The sequence below is a fragment of the Centruroides vittatus genome, unplaced genomic scaffold (genome assembly GCF_030686945.1).
Source record: "Centruroides vittatus isolate TY-2023 unplaced genomic scaffold, ASM3068694v2 contig_801, whole genome shotgun sequence".
Lineage (NCBI taxonomy): Eukaryota > Metazoa > Arthropoda > Arachnida > Scorpiones > Buthidae > Centruroides > Centruroides vittatus.
Window position 1 is genome coordinate 493,451 of NW_027122519.1, and position 25,633 is coordinate 519,083.

Sequence of the window (25,633 nt, forward strand, 5' to 3'; positions counted from 1 at the left end):
TATCGTAACCAAACGTCATACGTGTTAGACGTATCGGTATTGAATTGCATCAAATTTCTGGAGTATTTTAATTAAATTTTCCTCAAAAAAATAAGGTTTTTAGGTAATGTTAACAGTGTTTCTTTCCTTTTAAAATACATCTAGTTTCTAAATTTCTAAACAGTTGCTTCGATTTTTTTTTTTTTTTTATTTTTAACGTGAATCTAACTAGAAATTATTTAACTGGTATATAAGTAATTTCGATGAAAACAATTTTCTACTACAGAAGATATAAATAAATAAATTAAATCGATAATATAATAGATTCTGCTATTCAATTTTTTAGAATTTTTCAATGGAAACCTGTGCATCATTTCGTTCGATCCTTACCAAAACTTGATATGAGAGTGTTACGTTAGATCTCTAAACCTATCCCGAAAAATTCCAGTTCCCATTTCTAAAGGTATTTTCAAGATATTTTTCGAGCAGATAGAGATAGACGAATGAAGGAAGCGTTAACATAACCATGTTTTTAAATCGTCAAAGTACATATTTATATAAAGAAAATTGCGAACGAAAAATTTATTTTCGTCCTAGTTTATATAAAAGTTTACTTGTTGAATATTTGTTTTGTGGAAAGAACAAGAGGTATCCATTTACGATTACACGATAATGATACGGTGTTATCTCCATTAAATTTAATTTTATTATATTAAAGAATTCAAAGAGGAAGATAAAATTTTCAGTACATTAAACGTAACTTAAAGGGAAAATATGCTTGGTGTTGCTTAGAGATAACAGAAATTCGAAGCAAGAAAACCGTTGACAACTTGACAGCGCTAGTCGACAATGCTGTAATAAATCGACTAGCACGATTTTAATAAAATGACGTTTCCTTAGATTCTTCATTAAATTTTTTAAGATTTAATTTGTATTTTATGTATTATTTTTACTACTAAAATATATATATATATTAAATGAGTTTTCTTTAAATTATTTACACGAGAAACTGCAATAATAAGTTATAACTTTTATTACATGTTTATATAATAAAAGCTTACAAATATTTGTTTTTAACATTCGTATAAAGACAACTTTGTCAGTATAAAATTTGCTTTTTCTTATGTACCAATTTGTATATTTCGAAAAATAAACCATGTTTCGTCGTGCGATAAAATATCCGCTGTTAGGAATGACCATTAAAATGTACACATTTTGAATTACTTATAAAATTGCCGAGATGTCGTTCAAAAATTAAAAAATCATTTAATTATGATTTACAACAAAATAAAGTTTTTTTTTAATCCCTGATTATTGCACATTTATGTATCTAATATATAAGTACATCATGTTACATATATATGTATATATGTATGTGTGTATGTATATAATATCTATGATATTTCAGAAAATAAACTGCAAAAAATCACAATTGATATAACTTAAGTTAATCTGCATTGATCGATACAAACGTTATTTCCATCATTGAACGGATTAATAGATCATTAACTCACCTTTCCTTCGATACTTGGTCCCTATATTAAATAAATTCATTCCAAATTATTTGCATTTTAAACCAGGATTTTGTAAATCTGTCCATATTTTTCTCATATCTTTTACGCTAACGTGATGTCCCGTAATGGAATTAAGAAAAGAACAACCAGAAACCGCTCTCTTGCCGTGTGTGAAACCTTTAATTCCTAGTCTTTTAACACCAGCTGATTGAGCACAGAGACCTGTGATGTAAACATCTTCCATTACCATAAATGATGTTTCCAAAGACGAGTTAAAAAGTGGATCTACGGAATCTCTGGTCATGGCATACGCAGTACCGGATAAATAATCTGGAAAGACTGTACCAGAAAATTGTGCTTTTGGTACGTACCATTTTGAATTAGGATTTCTATCTGGTTTGGCTTTTCTAAAAAGAACACCAAATAGAATTCTCGAGCGTGTCCCCAACCTCTTTAAAGACGCGATTAAATTCTGTACATTAATATACATATCATCATCAGTCTTCAAAATATATCTGACATTCGGACAATAATTTTTCACCCACTTTAATAACATTACCGATTTTAAAGTTAAATTATTGTAAGAATCGATAAAATCCTCCTGGATGATATCATTATGACGTTTCGATTCTTCTAGCAATTTGGAAGAAGTATCATTTTCTGCAGCACCAATTAAGAATGCCATCCTGAAATCTTCGTTCTTGTTAAAAGTATTTGTTGCTAGCGATCCCCACGTTTCTCTAATTGTTTTCCTTTGTTCATAATTTTTTACGGAGCTACAGACCAAGATCAATAACGTGAAACTATCATTAGAACATAAATTATCATTATTTAAAATGAATTTATAAGGATGAGGATGTATATGGGATTCGGATAATTGTTTTTCCGCCATTTCGGTTGCTGGTTCTTTCGCTGGTTCAGTTTCTGTTGTGATGTTAAGAGTTGTGTAAGGAATGATTCTTGATGTTCGAAGATAAATGAATCCAGCCAGAAGATTAATGAAAAGAATTGTTGCTAAAGTCAACAGACAAATTCTAGGCATCGCCAACTATGAACCTGAAAAGAAAAAAAAATGCCGATATTAAATACCTGAAAACTTTCAGACGAAATTACTCGTTTCCTCTATCAAATTAATATAAAATTCTAATGAAAATAATTAAAATTACGACGCAAAATTTGACGAAAATTTACGAAATATCTAACGCAGTTGTAAAATATTTCAAACTCAGCATATTTTATTAGCATTACTTTTTAAAATATTTTATGTAGAAAAGCTTCCTTACATCATCTCTCTTTAGTTTCGCTACAGGTTGCATGATTACCTGTACAGCTTGAAAATGGGAGCTATCTCCACCTGATACTGTCGTCATTAGAGGTAACGAATCTCAACTACAAGACATAATTACACGATGTATCTGACTTGTGTAAAAAGTAATCTCTTTAAATATCGAAAAGACCATTTATATTTTACTTTCACTCGAAGAATTGATTTCTTTCCTATTATTATTATTTTTTCCTTTGGAAAAAATTGATTGAAGAAAATTCAATGAGAGTGAAAGAGCGAGAGAGGAGGAGGAGCGGATGAGTGCCAAATGTTAAAAGCCATGTTAACTTAATTCTAATCGTTTAGTGAAATTAAAATAATTAGTTTAACTTTAGATTTAGACTTTGATTTCAACGAAAAGCAGATTTTTAAATATTTCAAGTACTCAAATTTCACGTAATTAACTTAAATTGTAATAGAGTTATTTAATAATTCTAGTTAAGAATTATAAATAATTAAAATACGGTTAATAACCTTATAATAATAATAATAATACAAATTACAAGTATAACTAAGCAGATATTCCGCAGATTAATATTATTAAATTTGATTGAAATTTTCTTATTGTACGTAACAGAATAATATTGTAGTTAAATAAATCTGGCAGTGTAATCTGATTACTTCAACTTACCATTAGATCAATAAAAGGTGTGATGTATAAATTGACTTCCCGTTTATTAAGTGAAAACTAAATTTCATGAATATGTATTACTTATAAAAGGTAGCTTGTAAGTCAGTTTCGCATCTTTATTTACATTAATAAATACTAAAAAAGTATTCCTGGCTCTCCTCTTAAAACGTAAGTAATTAAGTTCATAACTGGAAGTTCTGAGTAATAAGAAACCAATATTAAAAAAAAATATTTGATAAATATTCCAAGAACGAATGCAAATTTATGCAAATAATAATACAAAAATTGCAAACGAATGCAGAAGAAATTACTAAGTTGGTTGGTTTGTTAATATTTAAATATATATATATATATTTCTTTCTTTTTTTAGTTTACGATGGAATAAAATAAGACACAATAGTGACAGCGATGGAAAAATGAATTTTCTTCAAAATTACATCCAACATCTGTCGAAGGAAGACAAACAACGAACAGCTGTTCGAAAATATCAGGTTCAATGGCATTCACCCTTTCACGTTTGTTCTAACAATTGTTGCAATATATACTGGAAAAAAAAACTGAATTTATTATTTTCTACCCTTTCATTACGTAAACTTTCAAGCAAATGAAATGTTTTCATTATTCTCAGCTCTAAAACCCATTAATTCATTAAACGAAGTTATAACAGTTGGACGATAAAACAATTCGGTACGTCAGACAAGCTATTGTATAATAAAAAACGTTTCTGAAATATTCATGTAAGACAAATGTAACAAAAGAAAATGCTATACAGACTAACAAAACAATAAAATGTATATATATATATAATATATATTTATATATATATATATATATATATATAAATGCTTTTTTTTCAGATACAGAAACAGCATGGTAATGCATATGTTTGAAAACAAAAGTGACAGAATAAACCAAGATCTCAATAAAATCAATACTCAATACTGAAAGAAAAAAAAAATATACAGAAAATTCGATTTGTAAGATTAAGTACCTGCCTATCTGACAATACGTTCTGTTCTGAGTGGCTATAACTCACAGTAAGTTCCCCCCTTTCTTTTTTATAAAATAAATCGGAGGAAGACGTTCTCGGAACTGTTTCCTATATAGCTTAAAAGCTGAAATATGGAGTTGTAAATGGTATGTTCTATCTCAAAACTCGAGATATTGCTGTTTGTGTCTAGATCTCGTGAAACGTAAAAATATAAAAAAAAAAAAAAAAAGTTTCATGTAAAACAATTATTATAACATTTATCTAAGGTTTCATTTAAAATAAATGCCTGAAAATTTCGAAATATGATGAGTAGTGATGTTTAGAAGCTCTAAAATCGATTGTCGTTTAAAAGTGTTATGAGTTATAAGCCGTACATTTCCATGGCAACTTAAATTTGTTTACTTCAGTCTTATTATTTAATATTTCCGAATTTTCTTTCTTTTAATTTGTACAGTTTTAATAATACAGAAAATATAACAAATTAATATAAAAATCTTTTTAAAATTATTAAAAAAATATATAAACTGGCGATTAATTAAATTAATAATTTTTAATTAAATTGGAAGCGCGTAAAAGAAATATATAAATTTAGTCGAAAGTATTCAGGAATACGTCACTTAATTTTAATGAAAGTGGTAAAGATTAATGTGGATAATTTATTTAAACAAATATTACACTTGGTTGTATTAGTTATTTCGTACGTTTAATGAGTTTATTGTGTATACAATGCTTTTTACATTAACAAGGTATAATTAGTGTATTAACATTTGCCACCGTAATTATTATTTTCAATAACACTTACCGAGTCGATATCAACCTCTATAACTATATCCAGAATCATCATAATTTATTTTCAGTAGCAGTTACAATTGCAATAGTCTACGAAACTTATTACTGCATAACGTACGAACAATACAATTCAACTAGGTTACATTATTAAAGGCAGAGAGACTAATTATTGGTAATTTAATTTTCTATTATAAATGTAGGTCCATTTATTGCATATGCTAATTATTAAAGCCTCATTAATAAAACTTTATCGCATTATTTTTCTGTGTATAATTTTATGATAAAAAAATTGTAAGAGAAAAGAAAAATAAAAGGTGGTCCTTGCTGTTGCGAGTAATCTCCAATCTTCTGCATTGAGAACTTAATATTTTCTTTTTTTTATTTTATTTTTTTAAAGAAAAGACGGATTTACTGTTGACACTTCAATCGATTCGACTTTTTCCTGGTCCGAAATTGCTTTAATGCTCTTTCTGAAAGAGCAAGATCAGCTTTTCATTTCTTACTTTTTCACGTATTCTAAAGCCGCAAGCAATTATTCGAATGCATTTTAAAAGTAATTCAAGGGAGAATTTTTGAAAAAAATAAAATAAAATAAAAAAAATTATCTTTAGTTATTTATCCTCTCATAAATCCTTATTAAATTATTTTTAAATGTAAAGAAATAATAAAATAATAATGACAAGAAACTTAAAACCAATCATGTCCGCCTTAGTTTTATGTGATTTTTTTAAAATAATTAATTAATATTTTTTTATGCGATATTCTCGATTTTTGCAAGATTTTGATACATTTCTATGCATAATTCAAGACACGCAATTTTTTTTTTTTTTTTTTTTTTAAAGTTTCCCAAATACGTTTTCATTCTTTGAATAATTTAATACACGAGCGAAGAAATTTAATTCTTAAACAAATTCTATCAAATTTTTCTTAATAAATTTACCAAAAAAAACCCTTTTTTAAATATATATATATATATATATATTCGATGCTTTAAGTTTAGAATTAAAATGTAATTATATTACATAAACTAATATTTTTTAAATTTTATTACTTTTAAGTCTATTTAGAAACTAATGCTGGAAAGTAAATATCCTTGATACACCGATCACCAATATTGCATAATATACTATTTTTTTTAAAAAAAAGAATGAAAAAGAAAGACATTAGGTGCTTCGGATTTCCTTTTACTTGCCTATTTAGAATTTTATTATCCATACAAAAAAAAAGGGGGAGGAAAGAAAAAGCAAATGTTAATGGAGTATTATCTATCTTGCTACGAATCGCATGCAATAGGAGAGGTTTTACAATTGTGCTCATTTAAAAATGAATCTACTTTGTGTCGCGTGAGTTCATTCAGTTAGAATCACGTGATTTTAGCAAATTTTAAATAATTTTTTTTTTTTTTTTTACATTATTTAAAATTTAATACTGTATTTTGTTTAAATTAATTTTTCATTGCCTTATTTATGAATTCTAGAAATCTCTTATGTAGTTTAAACAGAATTTTTTTAAAAATTGAATTACAAGTGAAATATTAGTAAAATAAATTAAAATTCCAATGCATATTTTATAATTATTGCTTTCGATGTTTATTATTTTATAATTAGGAGAAATTTTTATATATATATATATTTTTTTTTTAATTAACAATGAGGCAAGTCGGTGTTAAAGCACTCATCAAGCGAGGACATCTCCCAACAAACGAGTCAAGGACAGTGTGTCCTTGTGTAGTAAAAACTATATCACGTTTCTTATAGGCGCCACAATGTTGATGGGAGACGTAGGATAATAAATACATTATCTTTATACTCACGATACACGAAACTTAAAATCGAAGTAACGCGTTACACAATATGGAAAAGTTATAAATAATAAAATCAAATGTACTAAGATGAGATAAAATAATAATAATTACTATGGGAGGAAATTGAATATAAATTCGATATAGTTTATTTTAAACTAAATAATAAAAGACGTAGGCAATGAAGTTGTATAATTTATCATTTAGAAATTTGCTAGAGCTAAAATTTGATTTGTTTTCCATTTTAATTAATAAATAAACTAAATGGTCTCTCGTTAAGCAATTGCTGATTGCAACTCTCTATTTATCTAACGAAATAATACTTTACAGGATTATTATCCTGTAAGATTTTAAATACGAGTTACTTTCCTTAATTTAATTTTTAATTAAAATCAACTTCACTATGTTTTATTTCATATTCTATAGTCTATTATTATTAACCTTTTGTTTATTAATATTCTTAAATTTCCATTTAAAATATAATTTTATGATATTATAAATTACTTTTCTTTTTATCGCCTTAAGATAAAAAGAAAAGTAATTCTTGAAGATAAAAAAAATTGTTTCCATCTGTTAACATGTGTAGAAAATTTGACATATGATAGTCTGGTTTCCTAGGTTTTTTAGATACTTCTGTCTAGACCGGAGATGACTAAAATCAAGACGAGACAATTATAAAGTATAAATTAATCTTACTCATTCAGATTAATAAAAATAAATTTGCTACAAGTATCTTTGAAATAAGTAGTAATATTTTCAAGATTTTTCTATACATATTTATTATGTTTATTAATATTATAAATTAAAAAAAATAAAAATACATATAGCTCTACACCTCTTGTGTATAGAAATATACAGGGTCGGTTTGTACTGTACGTAAGCTAAATAAGGGCCTTTTCATTATTTGGTAGAGGAGAAAGGCCTGCTATATGTTGCAGCCTTGGGTGACAACATGTCTAAGACCGTAACAGATAAATATATTATGTAAAAATATATGTATATAACAAAGATGTAATCTTAAATTTCCAATGAAATTTGTACTCGATTGTGACCAGGATATCCTTAATTAAAACATAAACTTTGTGTTTAAATATTAAATTACTAAATTATTTATTATTGTAACCTATTTCTATTAATTACACTCGTAAACATAAATAAATATAAATTGAAAATTTTTGAATAAATTCGTAAATATAGTGTCATATTAACCTTAACTATATTATTATTATTGACTTGATACTCATGTAATTTGTAGAACCATACATTATACATAACGTTTGTTATAATCTGTAAACTGTATGACAATTTTATGGACCATTAACGTAATGTTCCACTCGTGATAAAATAAGAATAGACTAAATAATAAACGCATATACAGTCAAACCTCGATATAGCGCCACCATTTGTTTGCCTCTGAAAATGACGCTAAACCGAAAAATTCAAATAAAAATGATTTGAATAATGAGAATTTGGTGATAAAAGGTCCTCTGGTTAATTCAGAGATAACGAAGAATGGTTCTAAATAGTTACGAGGAAGAACTGTTTTCACGAGCATTAATTAGCGCTGTAAGAGCGTGGCACTATATAGGAGGACGTTATATCGAAGTTTGACTTTATAAGCTATATATATATATAACATTGAATTTAAATATCAATCTAAATTTGCCATATTGATTTATTGTTTGAAATCCAAGTAGCATTTCTTTTTATCTTTAAATTATAGAAGATAACTTTCCATTAACTTATAAAAAAAAAATATCAAAAATAATAAAATATTAAAATAAAAATAAAAAGAAATATGAAAAATGGATCAATTCGAAAAATATTATTATTATTTTTTTTTGGAATCTGAAAAAGTGTCGGATTTCTTTTTCCGCTCGAAACAAACTATTCAACAGAATTTTTGCAAGATTAAAGCAGATTTGCAACAACATCAAATAGGATTACCAGTACTATAATATGGTATTATAATCGAGAAAGAACGAACAAAATAAATTAATAATACAAGTCGAAAGTTAAAAGAAATAAAATTGAAATTCAGTTATTTGATAATGTATTTTTAGGAAAATCAAGCACTTACATCTTTCTTCTTCTTCCTCTTCTTTTTTTTTTATTATATATATAAAGCTTTGCTAAAAGATGAAAGAAAGAAAGAGAAAAGAAAAATCTCATCACCTGTAGAATCTCAAAATCGATTCGCATGAGCGATTACTATAAAAATATATATATATATATTTCCCTCCTATTTTCTACACAGTAAAAAGGAAGAAAGGAAAGAAGTTTATATAATTATATTGATATTTTTAACCAAGATTGATTTTTAATAAATTATTTCTAAATTATACATGAAAGTAATGTATTGTTTTCTCAACTAAAAGACTCAAAGATCATAAAATGTTGACGTTATTTTATAAGTTAAAAAGAGTTTTAACTTATAAAAAATGAATTCAAAAATATAATCTTGTATTTTATAGAAAAAAAAAAACACAACTAAAATATAGAAGTTTTAATGCATTTTCTAAAATTGAAAATTAGATTTAACAAGATTAACTTTTAGTAAGTATTGATTGAGTCCTGGTAAAATTTACATATCATTCATTATTTTATATATTTGTCGGTGTTTCCCTGTTAATTTATTTGATAGAAAGCGTAGGTCTAGGAATTTTCAATCATGTTAATGCCAATTTATTCAGTTCAAGAAAATTTATGATCATTTAGATAATTTGATAAATAGGCAATAAGCCGTATCGACCAGTTTATGATTTCTTACACATTTAAGAAAGACGATATGAATAATTAATTAAGGCAAAATTTCTTAGATCCAAATTTCTTTATTAACACATTCAAAAAAGAAAAAAGTTTCCTGTCATAACACTTTAATAATATATTTAAATATTAATTATATCTAACCTTTGATCCTAATAAGCGTTACTGTTAATCATCACAAGACAAATTAAATTTAGATTAATTAATGATAATGCCATAGAACTGCAAGATCAATTTGGAATTTCCTTGGCTAAAATGTAAAAAAATGAAGAAAATAGAGAGAAAAATGTATAAAGTTTTGCATATTTTTGAAAAAGGAAAATTTAAATAACAGTCATTTTTCTAAATTAAAACAATTTAAGATAAAAATGACTTTGTCTGAAAATAAATCTGGAAATAGTTTTATTGCTTGATAAACATGATTTTTAAGCAGACAATTTTTTTCTTTTTGTGGAAGCGAAGCTTATTTGCATTTGTTTTGTTAACTTCCCTTATAAGCGTATAAAACTTGTAAAAATTGAATAAAATTTCAAATGAATTTACCAGATGGTTCTTTGCCATTCTACTTTATTTATTTTCCTGCAAGATATGGGAAATTTTTGATTAGAAATATTTAAAAAAAAAGGTTCATTTTTAGTATGAAATCTTGCTTTTTAATTAAAACTGAGACTTTTATGTTTACAAATTATAATGTAACCAAATTTCCAAATTTTGACGAACTTTTCCTAATTAAATTCGGAAAGTTAACGATAATTTTTTTATTTTTTTATACATTTAATTGACTTATTTTCATTAAGGAATTTGTTTAAAGTTTCTTCAAGTCTTAAATAAAAATTTCCGCATTAAAAATATTATTTAAAGGTAAAATTTTAATTGTAATTTAATAGCTTTTCTTTCGTAACAGGCAGGATTCGTTACATGGTTTTAACTTTCGTAATTGTTATTTTTTTAACGCGTAATAAGTAAACTTTTAAAAAACAATTAAATATAATTGCTGAAAATTTAAATTTCACCAAATATATTTCATAACAAATACTTAACTCTTAATCCTTTAGACTTTTCGAGACAATTTACAGCAGTAATTTATCGACGTTAGTCCACAACAGCGTGTCTTATTCAACCGCACGTATCAGGTGTCTGTCCGCAGTGATAAACAGTTTATGTCGAATTTTTAACATATTGACTATATTGCAAATTATTTATCATATTGTGTCATCATTTTAATATATATGTTAATACTTATACGGTCATGTTTAAGTCATATAAATAATTTTAAAATCGTGTTTTTAATACTGTTGTTTATGTACGATTGCTTACGTGTATATCAACATCCGTACTTCGTTTTTTATGTAGTAATGACTACCTTCGAGGCTAGGATGCAAGATATTATATTGTACTGTACATATATATTAGCATATTATTATATACTACCTGTCAATATTTCTGGCATGGTCATATTTCAAGAGTTAGTTCGTCATCTATTTCCTAATTCTGTCATTTTTCCACGCATATTTTAAAAAAAAAATAATTTAAATACATTTATTGTGGGTGGTCTGTTTAGTGTTTGTTATATTATCTTTTACAAAAGGAAAAAAAAAAAATTAAACTTTACTTACAAACTGCATACTAAATAATTTCTTCTTTACTAGACCTTTTTTTTTTTCCTTTGACAGCCGTATGGTTTATTTATAATGATTTTTACTTTCAATTATTCTTATGAAAAAGGAAATTATAATTGGAGTAGAAGAAAAAATCAATTATGTTTGTTATTTTTAATGATAATTTATCATACGACTGATTAGTCTGTGCCTGTTAAAATACATGTGTTATATTGTCGAGGGATTATTTTTGTATAACGAAATAATAGCGTAAGACTAATGAAATTTTTGCGTTTTCGAGAATAATTACGTCTAATCTGTAGATTTCCAAGCAATTAGGAACACTACAATCTATTTACAGACCGAACAATTGATTGCAAATGAAGTAACTAAATTCATTTAATTTAAAAAATATATATATTCTTTTTCGATCATTTGTGTAAATTTTGATATTCTCATCTCGTTTGGAAGAGATGAAAGTAAAGCATGAACTCAGGCTAATCTTATTAACAAGTGTCAATAAGCTGAGTAGGCTGTGTTACTTAACGTGGTCTACTTTCGCAATTTTTAAGAAACAGAACGCAAGTCATCGAATTTCCTGACACCCGAATCCTAAACAAACACTTACTTTATAGGATACGAAAGAACACAATACTATTGCTTGTATTAAAACTGAAAAACAAGATAAATATATAGGCCTAATGAAGAATTCCCTACCTAATGAACCGTGAATCTGTTAATTATGAAATAGTAAATAAAGTTTCGTGAATGCCTGCTCGAATTTTGAGTAAACGGAAATAATTTTTTACTTAACTAAGATAATATTTACATTCACTGCGATACTTCTTCGATATAGATATAATTAAAACAAGTTAACTGTATCTAGTGTCTCCTTTATGGGTTTACAAGTACTGAAGATCAAAAACTGGTTGTTACGCATAATTCGACATTCACAGTAACATGTTACCGAAACATTAAAAACGGTTAATGATTTTAAGTATTTAAAGTTCTCAGTATCTGTTGAAATAAGTCGATTTATTGATTACACTTCATGTATCCGAAGCACTATCTCGATCCGATGGCGTTACAGCTTTAATGATAAGTCAATTTATACTGGTAGTAGACTAAACTGAATTTTATTTTTATACGCTTGTTGAATTTACTTTATCGTGGTATGTGTTATTTTTCATAACTGTAAATAAAATGCTATTAAATATTCATTTTTCAAGCATTTCTAACGTACACGTCTCTCTTCTGGGCTCGTTCTTTTGAATCTTTGAGCGAAATTTTAATGGGTAAAAATGCATAAAATGATGAATAGTTTCATTTCCTTCTACAGTTTACAAACAGTAGCATTATTAAATAACGGATATGAAGCAATTATTTCCTTTTCTCGAAAAATAAAAGGAAAACAAAGATATCTAATACGGAACTCACAGGAATTTATTTTCTTAATTGCGGTCACACGTCCAAAAACGAGTTAAAATTAATGAATTCAAGCAATGAAATTCTTAAAACTAAACGCGTTACGATTATAAAATCAGATTAAATAAAAAAATATATATTAAATTAAATTAAATACGCAACGGGGAAAATTAAAGAACTTCCACTTCCTTAATTTTCTCAACATGTTAGATGTCAAACTTTAATTGATTTTTGTAATAACAGATTACATAATATAATTTGTAAAAAAGAATCCCATTTTTTAAATAATGTATTGTTATTTAAAAAATGGTCGATGTAATAATTTTAGTATATTTACTAAAATAATACGTAACACATAAGTTAACGTGTATATATGAAATTTTTTAAAGTTTTACTTTAGATAATCAGTAATTTAGCTAATGCCAACAGCGTTTCGAGTAAGAAATAATTGAAGAGAAAATACTAATTAAATATCTATACATAAAAGGAAGATTAAATTATTTACGTAAGCTGGAACATGACCAAAACATAATTACTTTCCATTATTTCGAATACTATATTTAGTTCCGGATAGTTAAATGGACAAACGACAAAACTTTCGCTAGTCTTTAAGGCATTGACCAATTGTTTGGAGGTTGATGGTGCAAAACTTTACAAGCATATCTGATGTCACTTTATACTTTACGAGGCACCTGCCGGTTGGGAGGGGTCGTAGTACGACCTTTCACCACAGCCTCACTGGTCGTATGACAAGATCGATGGAAGATCCACCTTACCAAGCATCAGATAAATATCAAAGATTTCGATTTATGCTTTGAGAGACAGGACAGTGGTTTGCGATCAAAATAAAGAGTACAAGGTATACTAACCTGATACTTTTTATACCCGAGTGACGGTAAACTTGCTGCTTTAACCGTCATCCTAACGACAACATCCCACCAGAGATACACATGGCTCGCACATCGACTCCAGACAGTAGCGAACTGGAGAGGTGCTTGGTCGTTCCGCGCGGAAATTGTACGTGTTTGAACGAGTCCACATTTACACTGAGGGGTGGCAACACTTGCTGAGAACTCTAAACATCGTAGGGTGAGACGATTCCGCTAAAATAACCTCTCTTGACTTTGACCTAGGAGATACAAACAACAAACGACGTTCATATTTACTATGTCGTTTCTATGTCATAAGTGACAACGTGTCTCGAAAAATACCAATAAGACATACATAAAACCGTGACGTTTTCGTATAGTCTACGGCACGTAACAAATACTACAACATCGTGAATTTTTTTCATATTTGTGTTTAGTTATGGCTAAAAATTTACGTCAATGCTATTCAGTAGATTCGTGTATGTTTATTATTATTTAGAGTAACCGCTTAGCAATCAATCGCTATTTATCAGATTGCGTACGCTCTACTTTAATATAAAAATCTTTTTCTATATGTTTAAATGTAATATTTATTTTTAAAATTATATTTAATAAAGTCGAATTATATTTAATTTTAATATATTTATTTATTAAATATTAATCGGAAATCTTAATATTTGTAAAGGTAAAAATCGATTATTCTGAATGAAAATAAAGAAGGTATACTTGGGTATTATTTTTTTTTATAAATTTTTAAATGCTTTTTTCTTTTTAATCTTATTGGATTTATGTGTTTATAACATATAGCTCCATCTGTTGATATAACGATTAAATTATATATGAAAATCTGGAGTAAAAATTAAAATATCGGAGTAATACTATATCTAATACAGTTTGGATTCGGTTTAATGGTGAAAAAATTATGTCTATTTAAAAATATAATTTTTCATTGCATTATTTGATTTAGCGAGAAAAACAATTGTTCAACGTACAAAAATTTAGTCCACTTTACTTTTAAATATTACTGATAAAAAAGAATTCTAAGTTTATAACATCTTTATACATTTCAAAATTATAGTTTTTATGCCAAGTTAGCTGTGAGATTCGTCTCCTAACGTGTCCTGTTTACACTCCTCCTGGGTGCCTCTTCGTGTTTCTACATCCTGCTTAAATAATTTAGGATCCAAAGGTCTTCAGCCGGTCCTCAATTCATTTTAACAGAAGCTGTTTTAATTTATATACATTACACGTTGAAATATTTGTTGAGATTTCTATATTTAAAAAAAAAATGTTCTAGAAAAATGTTATTGACACAAGCATTATTACAAAACTTATAGAAAAATTGTTAGATTTTTTTCTATAATAAATAATACATTGTGCTAGAAATACTTGCAAAATATTACTATATTTTAAAGTTAAAAATCGAATATTTCAAGTCTTTTTTACTTGCTGAACTTTATCAACTTTAAAAATTAATTACCAATTACAATTAATTAGAAAATATTAAATTATTTTATGATTTTACAAATAATTATTACTTAAACTTTAATCATTTATTAAAGAATTTAGTTTGAAATAAAATATTAAATTTTATTTAACTTATAGTAACTATTTAATTAAATATTGAACGGTAATTAAAAACAAATATTTTATGTATAAAATGGCTGCTTTAATTACTTATTTACTTAAATAATTTAATTTTAGGCAAACTTTTGGCAACTAGTAAACTTTAATTTTTTTGAAAATAATCCTATCAGACATTTACATTATGTTCTAGCATCGTAGAAGTTTATAGTTTCAGTGATATTTAACCTGGCAACTCATTAAACTTTGCTTCTTTTTTTTTAATTGATGAAGCTGACATTTTATAAGATTACAGCTTATCGAATAAATTTGTAAAAATTAAATATGCTGCAATTATTTCCTAAGAATAAAAGTGAACTTCAATCTTTAATTTATGTGAAATAAATTACCATGAAAAGTATTACTATCAATGAAATGTTAAACTTATAAATCTTTATTCTGCAATAAAACTTCATGTAATAATTAAATAACACGTAATACAGTCGAACCTCCAATAACGTCCAAATGCATACAAAAACCTCCATTTCCTTCGGTGGCAGTTGTTCAAAAGTTTGACTGTATTTAATAATTCAGCCATAATAAAATATTAAAATATTATTTAAATTATAATGTCTATCCAATATTAAATAATCATATTTGAAATTTAAATCATATTCCGTTTCTATGTTTAGCATATAATTATGATTTAATTACTTGAATATGTTTGAAATGGTAATTGAATATTTTTAATTGGGCAGTTAATATGGAAGCTGAAGAAGCTCTTTATTGAAAAAAATTTATACATTTTGTTACTATACACGCAAAAAAAGGGGGAAAAGTATGATTTAGTGAATGCAGAAAGTATGACACACGATCAGCGATCGTCATCAAAAACATAAATTCTGGAAAAACGTGCAACTCAGAAACATGTTCAGGATATCCGGTACAGCTGGAATTTAAACGTAAAGTAATTTTGTGCCTATCGTAAAATAAATAAAAAAATATTATAAATAAATTTTTTAAATACAAATAATGGCTTAAAGTAAATGATCAAGTTTAATCTTTTACGTCACGCAACGGAGGAAAAAAATGATACAAATTATATTTATATTTACATAAGAATAATTAAGACACAATGATAGATTTATTACATCTCATAAAATTTATTACCATGCCATAAAAATAAGATGGCTCGTTATCATAAAAAAAAACAAAGAAGGAAAATATTTTTAAGGTGCTTGGTTTAATACATTTCTTCTTCCAAAAAGTAAAGAAAATAATGTATAAAGCGGGCATTTTTTTGTGTGTAATCATCTATACAAGAAGCATTTTGTCAAAAAATCGAGAAGCGTGCTATTTAGTCTTCAACAAGCTATCCACCTACCTACTCACTACAGAATGTTGGATAGAAACCACGTGATCAACTGTTCTAATCAATATAATATCCGGAATATTTTGACAGGATAAAAACAGTCGCATCTTATAATAAAATCACTTAAGAAATTATTGTTTAAATATATTGAGAGATCAAAATTAGCATATAAAATAGACACTTTAGCACACTAATGCCAATATAAAACGTGAGCATTAACCTCTCCATGCTCAGGAAATTATATTGTGAGGAATTCTTACAAGGTTTTTGCCGCTCTATACATTATTTAACACTAATTTATTAAGTGCAGGATAAATGAAGACGTATATAGATTAAGAGGAGGATTTTCCACTAAAGATAAGCTTTTGTATCGGCTTTTTCGTGTCTAAAATATGCAATGACTTATCATTCATACACACCACCTTTAAATAAAAAAAAGGTAACAATCGCAATGAATATTTATGAGATTATCTAGTTTTCTCGATTATAATACCAATAGCGTTGTAATTATAAATAAAGAGGACCATCGACCTTTATAAATAAATTGTATTATCTCTTTTAATAAAGAAAAAAACTATGTACTAAATTAGAATACTAAAGGTAACAGGGGTATAATACATATTACAATAATTCCAAATATTCATGAGTTGCGTCGTGTCTAGAGATAAGCTTATTAAAATGGATTGAAGTAACTTAATTTAAATATAATGATCTAAGTAGAAGCTTTAAGAACGTTTTTAACGTTTTAATAAATCTAATTTATAATTCTAGAATAAAGAAAATGAATAACCGACTCGAAAATCTTGAAAGTTTAGTGGATGAACGTGCCCAAAGGGTTTTCGGAATAATAATTCATCCGGACAGTTTAACATTGAATTCAACACAATAGCTTACATCGAGAAGAACGGGGTTTTCTTAAATTCTATACCATTTCAGTTAGGCCCCTCCTCCTTTTTAACAGTAGAGAGGACCCTACATTCTGAGAATCTTAAAGGAAAACATCTGTAGAGTGCCCATTTCAAAGCACAAAACAACGACTTTCGATTGTTGATAATTTTATTATAGTTACTCCAAATTTCATAAAAAATATATATATTAATTATTAAAAGTAAAATATATTTTCCGGTTGTAATGTTAAACAATACAATACAATACATTATCGCGGGTAGAACCATCGGTTCCGCAGTTATTTATAGAATCTCTTTTATTTGAAGTATCCGACTTGTTATACAGATGAGGGTCAATTTTACCTTTCGGGTTTAAAATTAGTGCTATTCTTCCTGATAATAATATGAAATATGAATTCGCTTTATTAAATTTTAGTTTCATCTTAAATAGTACTCTAATTACAATTAGTATTTTATCTATAATGTATTTAATTAATATAAAAAAAAGGCAAGAACGATATTTCTTTATTTTTAAATACTACTTTTAGAGATATTTTCCGGCAGCGCCCGGCTAGCTCAGTCGGTAGAGCATGAGACTCTTAATCTCAGGGTCGTGGGTTCGAGCCCCACGTTGGGCGTAATTTTTACCTTTTTTTTTTTTTTAAATCAAGAGTAATTCTTTTATATTTAATTATATAATATCTATTCTACAAAATAAAATTTAAAAAACGGATAATTTTATATATAAAATAAACAAAAATATCACCGAAATAAAATCTAGCCTGAGGAAAATTTCAGTAAAATTTTCCTCATATCAATTTTTTTTTTGTGTGTGTGTGAAAATAGTTAAGAGCTTCTTTTATTATTGTAGGTTATTGACCAACTTCGTGTCTCGAGCCTCCAAGGGATAATACAAATTACTTGTTTCGTACCTCATATATTTATAGACAAACAATTGACATACCCGAAATTAAAATAAATGAAAAAAAGGATACCACAATTTAAAATTTTAATAAGAAAAAGGGTATAAAATATTGATGCCATCTAGTGAAGATAAATTGAATTTTTATAGTTATTTCATTTATTTTAAAATTAATTATAGACCTATATGTATTATTATTTACGATAAAAATATGCTTAATAAATATGTAAAATTCGGGTCATTTTTTTTTTAAAATGAATAAACGAGATCCTACTAACACACTTTACATTTTTGTATGTAAGAATTTTACAAATATATATATTGATAAAAGTTTGGAAGTTATAAACATTTATAAGAGTTTTTAATAAATGTTTTCGCTTATAAAAACCTCGCGATATTTAATAAACCAATTGAAAATTGACGTTTAGTAGATAAGTTAAATAAAAAATACATACCGTATTGGAAAGAGTTCAAGTTTAAAGTTTTATTAGACGATATATCTGATGTAAGTACATAACTCCAAAGTGGATTTTAAAAGCCACGTTGAATAGTACATAACACTTGTCTAAGCTAAAAGCTGTCGAACAGCTGCAAGCAACAAAGAGCTGGACACCTTTACACGCATTTAACTGCACAAACAGAGAGGGGAAAACAACGATACATAATCTAGTTCAACCATTGGCCCATTTAAGTTTTTTCTCCACCCCAGAGAATAATTTAAACTTGAAATGCTTAGGAAGTTGATGTCAATTCAGAAAAACTAGAACTACTTATATTTTTACATTGCAGACAACTGGAAATAAGTGTATGTATATTTAATTTTTCCAATTACAAAATGCCTTAATGCCTTAATAATTATATAATGAAATAATGTTTAAAACGTTCTTAATGATCTGTTTCTTTAAAGGCTATTTTATAGAGTTGTGATATTTATGAAAGGAGAAATTACACGCCTGACTGATAATACATAACTAATTATTTTAATGATTGTTACAAAATGATTCATGCAAATTACATAATTTATTTATTTTTAAGTATTTCGTGCCCAAAATAATTTATTTAATAATATTGTTATATAATAATTTATATAACAATAAAATTTTATTATTTCCTCCTGAAATTACTTAATGATCATTCAGTATATTTTTAACGTTGTTCTACCAGCATGACGTAATATTTACTTGTTTTCTCTTCGATCGTAGCTCGAAGGCAAACATTAATCTGTAGATAGATCGAATTTTATGTAGAACGACCCGTTTTATTCAATAGTTATTTATGAATTTTCAATTTTTAAGACGTTTTTTTCTAAACCAATCAACGATAAATATAAAGTTAAAATTAAACACTTTTATTAAATTAAAGTAGAATAATTCTCGTATAATTTCAATTCGCAATATTTATTATATTGTTTTATTTCTATACGAAATTAAAAAGAATTCTTGCAGCGTGAGACGATTTTCATCACGCAATAGCCCCATTTTTACATGTGTTTTCTACATTATGAATATTACATTTAGTAAATTTTATTTTAATCTACACATTAATGTTCGAATTAACATTAAAACAAAAAATATATTTTTAAAAACAATAATAATATATATTAATATGCTTGTAATAAGTTTTTTTTTCTTAATTTCTGTAGTAAAATAAACACTCCCTTATCTATAAATGACATCCTCTCTCTTATTATAACAAGGAAGATACACTTTTTTTGTTATAATAATAAAGAAGTAACTTCACTGTTTTTAGTGTGCGTGATGCACGTGTATTCACGAAAAAATGTATATATATATATAAAAGCAAAAATTCAATAATTTCCAAAATAACCCCACGTGCATATGTATATACAGTATAATTTAACTAAAATTAAATTATTGTTATAATAAACTTGAATGTTTTTGCTTTAGATGTGAAGTTTTCAACTTTCTTCTTTCTTAAAGGTGTTGGAAAAAATTGTAAACAATCGACAGATTGTTGGAACAATTTTAGAATTTAAAGAAGCTAACTCTCCGGAAAATAAATATTTGCTTTTCTATTTTGTATTCACTTTAGGATATGTAGTCAGTGGCGTAGCCATGGCTCTATTGACCCGTTGACAAGAATTTAACTCAGGTTTTTCTTAGTACAGCAGCAGGTAAAACCCATTTATTTTTAGGCACGTTTACCAAAAACTTTTTAAAGCAATTTAGTATTTCTACTATGGCATGTGTTTTTCTTTTCTTTTTTTTTTTTGGCAATATTTTTAAGATAACTAATTTTCAGTAGCATAAAAAATTAAAATATGAGTAATTGTTTCTCGTGTTACTTCATGATAAGTTTTAATATTCACTCTCAATATTATAATTAGGCTTTAGAGAATTTTATTCAGAAAATTTGTTTACGTTTAATATATTTAAAATGTACTGTACATAATTACCGGAGAAGGATTATAAAATGTATAGAAAATGTCTCCTCAAGTTATTCAATAATTTACTAATATAACGCCATATCGGTAGCACGACCGGAAATGATATTGGAGCATGCCAACCTAAATTCATCCTTCATCCACAGTACAGTGCTATCACTGTACTGTAGATGAAGAGTAAGCTTCTAGATATTGTACAGTAAAACCTGTGTATACCGGATTCGTACGGTACCGAATATTTTCCCTTTTAGGCAGGTTTCCATTTTATTAATGTTCCGTCTTGAACAGGTTTTTACCGTGTTGTGTGAAAATGCGTTTATCATATTGCAATGTTTTTTCTGTACTTATTTGACGTTTCTCCATCTATTTACAAAGATAAGAAACACCGGGCCTCCCGAGCCCCTAATTAATCTCCATATTACTGGGAATTTAATAAATTCTATGAAAAATTATCATATTTTGTTCCATAAATCATGTAATTTAGATAAATAATTATTTATATCTGATAACTATCTGCATTTGTAGTTATGATGAATCGAGTTAACGTGTTATTGCTTGAATAATTTGACACGATATAATTATAGACATTGATATCTATTAGACATTAATTCAATCTTGTAAAAGAAATGCAATTCAGCAAAATAATTCCGTGTAAACTTTTTCTTTTATACAAGATATCGATCGAAAGACTAAATACCTGCATTTCTAGTAATGAGATTATTGTCAATTCAACAACCAAACTTCTTATTTTCTACTTTAAAAAAATATATTATCTATTTTTTACAGAATAAATTATAAATTTTAATTAAAACTTTCGGATTTAGTTTGTAATTTTAGTTAATTATAATAAATAACTTACTTGACATTATCGGCTTTTTAATTATTTATTTTTATTATAACTTAACAAAATAAAAATTTTTAAATTCGGTAAGAAAATAAATAATCTAATATTCTGATAATTAAGTTTAAAATATAAAACATTACAGCTACATTTATATGTTTAGATAAATTATTTTCATATTAAAAGGATTAATAATGATATGTTTATTATAGGCCGAGGCGATTCGGGCATCATCTGCCTCTGTGAGGGGGGACCCGGATTCGAATCCGAGCAATAGAAAATTTCAAGAATTCTCCAGAGGGCTGGTCTGTCCTCCTAAAGATTCCATTAACTTCCCTCCTTCCGTGTTGACCTAGCCGAATTTACCATGGGCTTGAAAAAAGGGCACTAAGAGGGCTTGTAAAAAAGATCCTTTTATATGCCCGAATAGTTTCTTTTAAATAATATTTTTACTGCCGTTATAACATTTAAATTATTAATTTTGAAACTAAAAATTTTTATAATTATAAATTATTCTATGAAAGAATTAAATTTTCAATTATTTCCGTAGATTTTATCTTTTCGTTTTTCTAACGATAATAGAGTTTTAATAATGGCAACTTATTTTCTACTTGTCATATATGATATGTTATTACAATAGAAGTGAATTATTCACGTGGAAGAGGAAATATTAATGTAAACAGAACCTCGTTTGCGATAACATATGACTTTTGTTGTAGTTTTCATAGTTCATTTGCCTTTATTATACATAATACTACGCAAAAATCTTTATTGTTGCAAGATTTCTTTGAAATAAAAGATACGACCCGGCAGTAAAATACATTAACGTTGAAAATAATCAGACTGGAAAAAGTGCATACTTTCTCTACCATTTATACACGGTCACTGACACACGCTTAAATGTGCTGCCATCTGTCAATAAACAGAATAACTACATTTTACATTTTTACGCGATTTTAATTATAAATGGAACGTATAAATGATAAATAAATACAAATATTTCACTGATAAATAAATGTATTTGTTAATTAACACTAAAATAATGCATTAATTTTATTTATAATGTTTAAAATAATATTTTCAATTGAGTGTAACAATTATATAATATCAATTATTTAATACTGTATTTATAATAGTGTATGCATAATGCCATTGTTCTTTATTGTAATTACCATAGTTTTCTATTATAAATTAAGTAAATTATTCAAATAGAACTGTTAAACCTCTGAACAATGGTCACTGATGACTCATAAAAAAATGGCGGTTCTTCGGAGATAGTTTTGGCTTAAAGGTTGTTTCGTATGAATTTAAAAAAAGAAACACCTGAAAAAAATGGCCGCCATTTAGAGGTGACGTTTATAGGAGGTTCGACTGTAATTATTTTTATAGCTTTAACTCTATACTTATGCATATTTAAACATTTCAGTTATAAAATAACCGATATATTTAAATATTTATATTTACATTTAATAAATTATTAGTATGTTAATTATTTTCGCAATCACATGTTTAATGCGATTAATTTAATTAATGAGAAAAACTTTTTAAATATTTAATAATTAAAATTTTTTCTGAAAATTTAAGCTCAAAATAATGGTTTAGATTTCTTATATGAAAATTAATATTTAAAAAAATTATATAACGTAGAAAGTGGATTAAATGTAGCTATTTTTCTTCAATTGATCATCGATAAATCGATACGTAAGAAATTTTTAAAATCATCCATCTTACGTAAATTTAAGCATATATATAGTTGATACGTATATATAGCATTAAATTATAATACAAAGCCTTGTTTAACAGAAAGTATTAATTAAAAATAAAGCTTAATTATAATGGCATATAATTTATTTACAACTTGAGATTTTATATAATGTGGCTAATTTACACTTACGAAATTTTCGTAGGAATAATTAACTTTCTGACCAACAGATGGAAGCATAATAGCATATTATACAAAAGATTAAAATAAAATTTTTACACAATATAATAAAATTATTAAACAAATATTAATTAAAACTTATTATTTATTAACTTATAACGCAATTAAGCGAGTTTATAAATAAAAAAAACGTAATTTAAATTATACGCTGTATCTCCGGGTGTGATGTCATAGTGGGTTTTAGAGCATGCGCCACGCCGTACTATAATGTCATACCAGTACGTGAATCAAAATACACATTTACCTTCATTGTCGATGTAGGAGCTTCTGTTAACGAGGCAGGGAAGGTAGAAAGAGTTAAGCCACTCATCAAGCGATGTTTTTTGTCGATACGGACGACTAAAAATGATGATTTACTGATGATTGTAAGTATGTTATTATATTATTAACCAGTAACATAATTTAATAGTAAATTTGGTCGTAACACCAAATCTTCGTATTGCGGATCACGTTGAATATAGGTCAAAGAGGAGGGTTTTTGTTTTTCTTTATATACTAGTAAAATTGACCGCATCTGCTTTACGCCATATCCCGTTTGTTAGCGTTAATAAGCATCTATTGTTATCATCCTTTGTTTAGAAATTTCTTAATGGTCTCTGTATTTTACTCGCTTCGTGTTTCACGTGAATTTTCAAATCGATTTTTGTATAACATAAATTATGATTGGTTATTGTGGGTGTCGGAATGTTCCGACACTTTCGATTTATCTTTATGTTGACATCTAGTTTAAATAGTGGTTTTTGAAGGTTAAATTAATTGCTTCAGATCCTATTATTGTTTTCTTTTGTTTAAAACGAGTGGAGAAATATAACTAGCTTTAAAGAAAGGAATGCAGCTTTGCTAATGATGTCAGAGAAGATGAACGAGCATTAAAAGACGAGTATTTCAGGTTTGTTTTTAACGCTTTACTGGTAAATTTACTTTTGAATTTTTATTTTATTTTATATCTTTGAAAAGTTAACTTCCAATGGGTAACGCCCTAAAGTTGTAGATTGCGTGAGTTATCCAGCAAACAGTATTAATTCCGGAGTGAACATTTGGTTGAAAATTCACGAGTTGGTTTTGATATTTATATTTTAATTCTAATCATTTCTACTTTTTCCAATTAAGGTCATGGTTAGACGTCCTTTAATTCACCAACATTGGAAATATTTCGTTTTATCTGTACTCGTGGAATTTTTCTTTTATCGTATGATTTTAAGTTTTTTGTTTTGACAGTGAATGTTTCGCGCCATTTAACACCATGTTCAATAGATTGTAAATTTTGAACTTTTATAACGTTAACACATGGCTTCTTCTAAATAAAGATACGCTATTTATTTCTAGTGTAAGTGTAATTATCTTAATAACAACTTTGGGAGTCTCCTAGCTGATAACAGTAACCGATTGTTAACATTAAGCGGGATAAGTAAATAAGACTACAATTAGAGGAAGTGCTGGTTTCACTGATGCTAACGTTAAAACAATTTAAAAACGTATAAGTTGAAAACCTTAATTATAATTATTAATTAATAAATACTTCGTACAGTAATTTCAACAATAGCTAGCAATTTAAACTATTTTATTGTGAGAGAATAACGATTAAAACGATTAAAGTACTGGTAGCATAAAAATCATTATCATTTATTGTTATCAGCCACATGTTCAGGCTGCCAGAGAAAGGAAAACATAAAAACACCACGTATTTACCCGAAGATGATAACAATAACTGAAGTTTTATGGTTTATAATAAGTTGGAACCTGTTAATTTTGATAAATAACTGGACAATCCGCGATTACAATAAGCGGAGTATTGTATATATGATAAGTGTTTAAACTTTACTGTATAACATGTAAATGGCCCTCTCGTGTGAATTTAGTCATGGAAATAAATCTCATTTAATAATTTAAGTTTCGACCCCATATATTTCGGTTGTAATTTGTGTCAGAGTTAAAAGTTGAAAATTATTTTGGTTTAAACGCTTCATCATTTTTATCACTTTACGAATTTTAATTTCGTTATTTTTTTGAAATAT

General features: G+C 26.8%; 2 protein-coding genes and 1 non-coding gene across 6 annotated transcripts in view; 2 read left to right on the top strand and 1 right to left on the bottom strand.

Moving 5' to 3' along the window:
• Window positions 1-989: 989 nt before the first annotated feature.
• Window positions 990-13,875, bottom strand: LOC136982049 (beta-1,3-galactosyltransferase 1-like). The gene is made up of 2 exons (XM_067278477.1): window positions 13,688-13,875; window positions 990-2,549 (listed from the first exon to the last, which is right to left on the bottom strand). Exon 2 carries the CDS (start codon window positions 2,533-2,535, stop codon window positions 1,540-1,542), a length of 996 nt encoding a protein of 331 aa, XP_067134578.1. The 5' UTR covers window positions 2,536-2,549; window positions 13,688-13,875; the 3' UTR covers window positions 990-1,539.
• Window positions 13,876-18,074: 4,199 nt separating this feature from the next.
• TRNAK-CUU (transfer RNA lysine (anticodon CUU)) lies at window positions 18,075-18,147 on the top strand. The gene has a single exon. It is a non-coding gene; the product is annotated as a tRNA-Lys (tRNA).
• A 5,698-nt stretch (window positions 18,148-23,845) lies between these two features.
• The window catches only part of LOC136982050 (beta-1,3-galactosyltransferase 1-like), a 35,380-nt gene continuing 33,592 nt past the window's right edge, over window positions 23,846-25,633 (top strand). Inside the window, exons 1-2 of one of the 4 annotated variants that reach the window (XM_067278482.1) lie at window positions 23,846-23,983; window positions 24,384-24,507. Coding sequence is in view for 1 of the 4 variants with exons in the window: in XM_067278478.1 (XP_067134579.1) it covers window positions 23,978-23,983 (6 nt within the window). In the remaining 3 variants the exon portion in view is untranslated. The remainder of the gene's footprint in view (window positions 23,984-24,383; window positions 24,508-25,633) is intronic. The other 3 variants (XM_067278481.1, XM_067278478.1, XM_067278480.1) reach the window with 3 other exon arrangements.

Excerpts from the sequence above, each read along its gene's own strand:
- LOC136982049 (XM_067278477.1), bottom strand. The coding sequence starts at position 2,535 with ATGCCTAGAATTTGTCTGTTGACTTTAGCAACAATTCTTTTCATTAAT.